The 8532-nt window shown below is 43.2% G+C and overlaps 1 protein-coding gene across 1 annotated transcript in view; it reads right to left on the bottom strand.

The window, feature by feature from the left end:
• Window positions 1–841: 841 nt before the first annotated feature.
• The window catches only part of SLC9A6 (solute carrier family 9 member A6), a 124672-nt gene continuing 116981 nt past the window's right edge, over window positions 842–8532 (bottom strand). Inside the window, exons 17-18 of the mRNA XM_068250969.1 lie at window positions 2134–2295; window positions 842–1099 (exon numbers count right to left, since the gene is read on the bottom strand). Coding sequence (XP_068107070.1) covers window positions 2283–2295 — 13 coding nt within the window. The 3' untranslated portion in view covers window positions 842–1099; window positions 2134–2282. The remainder of the gene's footprint in view (window positions 1100–2133; window positions 2296–8532) is intronic.

Below are 8532 nucleotides of genomic sequence, written 5' to 3'. Positions count from 1 at the left end.
GTCCATTTTCACTGCAATTTTTAAAACGCTCTGATCGCAATTTTGTCTATTTGCGCTGTTTGCCTTGCAATGCAATTATCATGTGTTCGGGTGGGTCTAACTGCGCAATTGTGTTTGCAGTTTCTGATGAAGAGGAAAAAAGTGAGAAAACAACTTGAATTGGTAGATTGAAAAGAAAAAAAAAAAAAACACCGCATAGCACCACATTTGCTATGCGTTTGTTTTTCTTCTGTTTTTAGCACTTTCATTAACTTACCACAACAAAAATGTGGCATATGCAGCAGGAAAATGTAATCACACCGCAATTACCAGGTTGATTACAGTGGGATTAGAAAATTGCATGCCAGCCAAAAAAAGTGGACAGTTTAGTCGTAATCCATTCACCACAATGCAGTAAAGGTATGCAGCACGGACCTGCTAATTTTGTACTGCTGAGAGATGCAGTCACTGATCATCTTTCGAGCCAATCAGCAAACCTTGAAGCCTAGTTCACACTACAAAATGCAAGCGCTAAGCACTTAAGGATTACAATTTTGCAATTGCTCTACAAATGGTACAGGTGGCAAGTTTGATTTTCTTAAAGGTGCCCATTAACTGTATTAACTACAATTTCTCCTTCAGATTCGATCTTTTGATGTGATTTGAACAATCAAAACTAATGGGAAGGCAATTATAGATTGTTCCCATTGAGAGAATGATTTAAGAAGGTTTTACATTCCAAATCGATCATAAAATCCAACTTTTGCCTCAATATTTTTTCCTTTACCAATCAACCATCGAATAGTGTAAGAGAAAAAAATGTGGCTTGCATCAAAGAAGGCACAAACAGCAAATTGGATGGAGTAAACAATATTTGTTAGAAACACTACAGATGATGTGTTTCGTGGTCTAGATCCCGCTTTCTTAAGTCAACAATAAGTGTCTTATCGCGGTAAGCAAACAGCTCGGAGTGCTACTCATTGCTGAGTGTCCGGACAGTGGTGAATGGCCAATACCTCACACCAGTCCAAGAAGGAAGAAACCTTTGCGTGTTTTGATTGTCAGAGTCTTCTAAAGTCTCCCGAAGTTCAGAAGAGGAAGGCCCTCACTTTGCTTTCTTCTGTAATTGCCAGAATATATGGAGGGAATATTACGCATCAGTCAGAAGAGGTGGTTTGGACCAGTGGAACAAAAGCAACAAATATAAATACACAGTGAATACACAGTAAGGCCTGGAACCCACTAAAGCGCTTTTTTTTAGCGTTTAGGGAGCACTTTAAATCACTAGCAATTTCCCTAAATGCTCTACCAATATAAATAAATGTAACAAATTCTACAGCAGCGATTCCGATGAACAAAATTGCAATCGTAGGACATGCAGCATTTTGGGAGTGTTTGTGCATCAATGTAAAGTATTGAAGCTCTGGCAAATCGCTCATGAATCTCTACACACAGCGATTTGAGTGCGATTTTAAATTACTGCAAACTGTAAAAAAAAAATTATAATTGGAAGGACTAATTAGAATTAAAATCACTAATCGCAAATCGCTATCACATTTGCTGGCAAAAAGCTTACACCTTTTTAAAGTTGCTACTAAAATTGGCGGAAAACACTCATGAAATCGCTTACAAAATGCTAATTAAAAACAGTAGCGATTGCACTAGCGATTTGCAATTTGTAGTGGGTTCCAAGCCTGAAAGCGAACGTCATTCATCATTAGTCTGGCAGCTGCCATTACCACAAACATGCATAAATGAGCAACATTCATGAAAGACAATAGATCCAGACTGGTGGAATGAGTCTGTGACAGACATCATTTGTTTGTTGACAACGCAAGACACCATTTGTTGCAACAACAACAAAAAATGCCCCCAATGCTTATTCAATTTCACAAACATAATCCTCCTGTCTATAGAAAACTTAATACATTGGCTGATTTTGTGGTTGAAGAAAAGTTTATGAATGTGTATTTGCACTTTGTCATTATATGATGCCCTTGTGGAGACTCTAGACACAACCATATCACATTTCACACTTTATGTTGTTGTTTTTTTCTTGCTATAATAATAATTCCCCTGGCTCTACAGGCATGTTTACACTACACTTGAACACACTAATAATCTCTGCCGGTAGCATCCTGTGTTCTCCATTACCTCAGTCTGAAATCATGAGGTAAATATTTCACCAAATAAGAACACGTCTGGTTCCAAATCCCTCCCAGGATTTCTTCAGAACTCACTTTGTATTATACAGGATCCTGGCGCTCATAAAACCACTGCTGGAAGGCCAACACTTGGCTGGATCACAAAAACAACCTAGATACACAAGCAAAGGACACAGGACAAAGAATGTGATCAAACGTGTGATAAATGTGTAGCTGCTGTTCCTAATAAAGCTTGATATAAATAATTCATGATGACAGTCCTTTACATCAGCAAATAGTTGCTATGCAGCAAAGCATGCTTTAGTGTGAGCTCTGACTTCTAACGTGTCGGCTTGATAACATTTTTCCATATTAGGAGGGAGCCGAAAGAGGGAAATCTGAGGAGGAAATGAAGAGTGCAAACAAAAATTTGGCCCTCATATTTTTCCAAGCAAACGGAAAATGTTACCGATAGCATTTGTTTATTGTTCAAGTGTGCATTATAACAACTCATATACAGTATTCATGTATAAGTGTATACATGCCTTCAAAATGTTATTTCTTTTATATTAATGTGACCTAAAACATAATCTGGTTTTTAAACAATTCCTAAAACTAAATGAAGAAAACCTAGTTGAACAATACAATCATTATTACACTTGGCCAGGCATTTACTAGAAGAAAAAAACGATCCAATGACATTCATACAGTGGTTTGCAAAAGTATTCGGCCCCCTTGAAGTTTTCCACATTTTGTCATATTACTGCCACAAACATGAATCAATTTTATTGGAATTCTACGAGGAAGACCAATACAAAGTGGTGTACACGTGAAAAGTGGACCGAAAATCATACATGATTTCAAACATTTTTTACAAATAAATAACTGCAAAGTGGGGTGTGCGTAATTATTCAGCCCCTTTTGGTCTGAGTGCAGTCAGTTGCCCAAAGACATTGCCTGATGAGTGTTAATGACTAAATAGAGTGCACCTGTGTGTAATCTAATGTCAGTACAAATACAGCTGCTCTATGATGGCCTCAAAGGTTGTCTAAGAGAATATTGGGAGCAACAACACCATGAAGTCCACCAAGAACACACCAGACAGATCAGGGATAAAGTTATTAAGAAATTTAAAGCAGGCTTAGGCTACAAAAAGATTTCCAAAGCCTTGAACATACCACGGAGCACTGTTCAAGCGATCATTCAGAAATGGAAGGAGTATGGCACAACTGTAAACCTACCAAGACAAGGCCGTCCACCTAAACTCAAAGGCCGAACAAGGAGAACGCTGATCAGAAATGCAGTCAGGGGCGTAGCAATAGGCCCTGCAGCGCCTGCGCCCACGGGGGGCCCGGCCCCCCCCCTGGGGCCCGCTCGGGGCCGTTTTTTGGGGGCTGGAGGGGTGGCAGCATGAGGGGAAAGCCTTGCCCACAGTCGGCGGGGAGAGGGGAAGTTCCCCCCTCTCCCTCACCTCGGGGCTCTCCCCTCTGCGCTCCCCTCCAGCTAGTCAATGTGTGTGGGCAGCGGGCAGCGGCGGCGGGATACATACCTTCTTCCTTGCGTTCCATCGCCGCCTTCTCGCTCTAGCGGCTGACGTCACTTCCGGAAGCGGAAGTGACGTCAGCCGCTAGAGCGAGAAGGCGGCGATGGAACGCAAGGAAGAAGGTATGTATCCCGCTGCTGCCCGCTGCCCACACACATTGACTAGCTGGAGGGGGATTTTCAGGTGTCTGCTGCCCACATTACGATTTTCAGGTGTCTGCTGCCCACATTACGATTTTCAGGTGTCTGCTGCCCACATTGCGATTTTCAGGTGTCTGCTGCCCACATTGTGATTTTCAGGTGCCTGCTGCCCACATTACGATTTTCTGGTCACTGCTGCCCACATTACGATTTTCAGGTGTCTGCTGCCCACATTACGATTTTCTGGTCACTGCTGCCCACATTACGATTTTCAGGTGTCTGCTGCCCACATTACGATTTTCAGGTGTCTGCTGCCCACATTACGATTTTCTGGTGACTGCTGCCCATATTACGATTTTCTGGTCACTGCTGCCCACATTGCGATTTTCTGGTCACTGCTGCCCACATTACGATTTTCAGGTGTCTGCTGCCCACATTGCGATTTTCAGGTGCCTGCTGCCCACATTACGATTTTCAGGTGTCTGCTGCCCACATTACGATTTTCTGGTGAACTCTGCCCACATTACGATTTTCTGTCCCACATTACGATATTCTGGTGAACGCTGCCCACATTACGATTGTCTGGTGAATGCTGTCCACGTTACAATTTTCTGGTGACTGCTGCTCACGTTACGATTTTCTGGTGAACTCTGCCCACATTATGATTTTCTGGTGAACGCTGCCCACATTATGATTTTCTGGTGAACGCTGCCCACATTACGATTGTCTGGTGAATGCTGTCCACGTTACAATTTTCTGGTGACTGGTGCCCACATTACGATTTTCTGGTGAACTCTGCCCACATTATGATTTTCTGGCCCACATTACGATTGTCTGGTAAAATGCTGCCCACTTTACAATTAATTTACAGTGAAACGCTGCCCCATTACGATTATTTGGCACCTATGGGGGGGGGGGGGCCCATCCAAATATTCGCAGGGGGGCCCAGTGATTTCTAGTTACGCCCCTGAATGCAGTCAAGAGGCCCATGGTGACTCTGGACGAGCTGCAGAGATCTACAGCTCAGGTGGGGGAATCTGTCCATAGAACAACTATTAGTGGTGCACTGCACAAAGTTGGCCTTTATGGAAGAGTGAATCCAATGCAATTAGGAGGCACTCAAAAGGCGTATAAACTGTAGTTTATTCCACAGGTGGCTAACACAACATGTTTCGGGGTTTCCCCCTTTCTCAAGTGTACAAGCAACTTGAGAAAGGGGTTTGTATGTAAGGGGTATGATCCCACCACTCTAGCTAGTGCTAAAACAGAAGTGGTAATGGTCGAGAGAGCCTCGTTACTGGGGAGCGAACCAAAGAAGAGTAGGCAAGTTTGTAAAATACCCTTCATGCAAACAGTCTGGCCTGGTGAGAAAAGTATTGGCCAGTTCTCCAACAGGATACAGCATATGAGGAACTGTTCAAAGAGCCTCCATTGTTTTCATACAAAAGGGGTAGAACCATCAAAAACATGGTCAGTAAGGTGGACCTGTCTACACGGTACATTGAAATGAGCAAATTGACAAGCAAACGAGGGACATTCCCTTGCATGAGCTGCAACTGCTGCGGGGCTATAATGAAAGGCGATTACGCAAACCACCCGCACACGGGAGAAAAAATTCCCATTCGCTTGATGTATACATGCGACAGCACGTTTGTGGTTTATGCATTGAAGTGTCCTTGTGGGCTCATGTATGTGGGCAAGACGACCAGAGATGTAAAGACCAGGATACAGGAACATAAAAGCTCTATCCGAGGATTCAACCCCACCAAACCCAACACTCACACTCCAGTGGGCAAACATTTTCATGCCCTAGGCCATGGGGTGTCGCAGTTGAGATGGGTGGTATTGGATCACGTTCCACCACTCAGCAGAGGGGGGGGGGGACAGGGACAGAGAGCTTCAAAGAGAGGCTAGATGGATGAGGAAATTGGATTCCATCTCCCCTAGAGTTTTAAACGACATGTTTAGCCTTGGGGCAGTGAGTCTCTGCTTCTAGTGATTAGCTGGTTGATTATCTGAATATGCATTTCATATGTGTTTTGAATGCTAATGTTGCTTACGCTTATGTTTACTCAGGTGTTTATTCTTATTGGGTAGACATTTTTGTATGTAGTGCCCAGTATGATGATGTGTCCCTTAGGGGTTAATGTTGTTACCTCACCATTACTGGTCAGCTGACCAAGTGAGTGGTATTCCTGTTGTGGGTGTGGTGCACTAGACTTCATAAGTCTTGAGAAAGGGGGAAGCACTTGAGAAAGGGTGAAACCCTGAAACATGTTGTGTTAGCCCCCTGTGGAATAAACTACAGTTTATACGCCTTTTGAGTGCCTCCTTCTAATTGCATTGGATTCGCTTGGGAGTGGAAGTGGTGACCCACTGAAGGACTGAGCACCGGGCGGACCAGGCTGTGAGCCCTGGGAGAGTGACTGCTCTAGCACTTGTTTGACCCTTTATGGAAGAGTGGCAAGAAGAAAGCCATTGTTAACAGAAAAGCATAAGAAGTCCCGGTTGCAGTTTGCCACAAGCCATGTGGGGGACACAGCAAACATGTGGAAGAAGGTGCTCTGGTCAGATGAGACCAAAATGGAACTTTTTGGCCAAAATGCAAAACGCTATGTGTGGCGGGAAAACTAACACTGCACATCACTCTGAACACACCATCCCCACTGTCAAATATGGTGGTGGTGGTGGCAGCATCATGCTCTGGGGGTGCTTCTCTTCAGCAGGGACAGGGAAGCTGGTCAGAGTTGATGGGAAAATGGATGGAGCCAAATACAGGGCAATCTTGGAACAAAACCTCTTAAGAGTCTGCAAAAGACTTGAGACTGGGGCAGAGGTTCACCTTCCAGCAGGACAACAACCCTAAACATAAAGCCAGGGCAACAATGGAATGGTTTAAAACAAAACATATCCATGAGTTAGAATGGCCCAGTCAAAGTTCAGATCTAAATCCAATCGAGAATCTGGCAAGATCTGAAAACTGCTGTTCACAAACACTGTCCATCTAATCTGACTGAGCTGGAGCTGTTTTGCAAAGAAGAATGGGCAAGGATTTCAGTCTCTAGATGTGCAAAGCTGGTAGAGACATACCCTAAAAGAATGGCAGCTGTAACTGCAGCAAAAGGTGGTTCTACAAAGTATTGACTCAGGGGGCTGAATAATTACGCACACCCCACTTTGCAGTGGTTTTCTTTTAAGGTTTGGAATCATGTATGTTTTTCGTTCCACTTCTCACATGTACACCACTTTGTGTTGGTCTTTCACGTGGAATTCCAATAAAATTGATTCATGTTTGTGGCAGTAATATGACAAAATGTGGAAAACTTCAAGGGGGCCGAATACTTTTGCAAATCACTGTATCTGTGTGTGGCAAAATGACCCGAGCCAACAAGTTCTCAGTAGGGTAACAATGGTCTTAAATTTCCCCATACTTTAAATTCCCATGCTTCACTTGGACACGCACAATTCAGGTTGAGATCACAACCTAGAACAGTGTTTCTCAAAATTGTCCTTGTGTGTCTGTAACCATACTCAAATCACATTCAAGACAAGTGGGCTTTAAAGGCCATGTTTACAGAGGCTGTTGCGTTGCATTTCCTATGAAAGCAGGAATGTGAACAATGCAATGCATTCGGACAGCAGCACTGCATGTTATCCATGCATTGCGTAGGTACAATGACAAATACAGTCAATGAAAAGTATGCTTTACTGTTAACATGCAGGTTTAGCGGTAATGCACTGCATGTAGTGCATTACCATACCTCAACCAGTTATACCGCAACACACCCGCCGCACTGTGAACGTCGCATAGGTTGTGCATTGCAGTGCAGTAAGCTGCATTACAGAGTGTTACACCGCACAGCAACACCACAGTGAATGGGACCTCTTCAGGTTCTGTACTAAGCTGCACTAAGGCTGCTCACTTTCAGGCTAGGTTCACAGTGGTCAGTTGAAGAACATGTGTTATAATGATTGTGAACTGCAATGGATACTGGACATAGACTGGACATACAAAACCTGCATGCATAGAGTTAGAATAATGCAATCAGTTACAACGCAGTACTGTGAACAGGCCTATATAATTGTATGGGCAGGGAGTTGACATGCAGAATTATTCTGTAATGCAACTGAGAACTGTGAACAGGGTTTTAAAGAATATGTTTGCATGTTAAAGGCTTAACAATACTGGCTGTATAAACAAAATAAGTTGCAAACCCGGCCCTGAATATTCTGATTTCATACTACTGTATGCATTTCCAATTTTACTTTGCCAGGGCAATGGCAGATGATTGATAGTAGCAGCAACAAGTAGGAATATTATCTGGAAATGTTACTGTAAATAGACAAACCGCACCAGTGTACCATAGTTGCTAGCAACTAAACTGGATAACAGTTGCTTAGTAACATGTAACACAGACTTGCCATGACTACACCACCCTATCTTTAAAGTGCAATACTTACATGGGATGGTCATCATTATCAGACCAGGCAGTTAATGTACATCAATACAAGTGTTGCCAGGTCTGTGTAAGCAAAATACAAACAATGTACCGCTCTAAACCCCCTAGGAAAAAGGACAGTTCAGGAACAACCAAGCTTGCAGACCTGACAGCAGACAAGAACGCCACACACAATTCTCCAAATAAAATTTTAATGCAAAGTCACAACAATACAGTTGACATGCTTTGGGATAACAAAGCCCTTAAAGTAAGTCTGAAGTGGAAAA

The sequence above is a fragment of the Hyperolius riggenbachi genome, chromosome 8 (assembly GCF_040937935.1).
Source record: "Hyperolius riggenbachi isolate aHypRig1 chromosome 8, aHypRig1.pri, whole genome shotgun sequence".
NCBI classification, from domain to species: domain Eukaryota; kingdom Metazoa; phylum Chordata; class Amphibia; order Anura; family Hyperoliidae; genus Hyperolius; species Hyperolius riggenbachi.
This window is presented reverse-complemented; position numbering and strand designations above follow the sequence as displayed.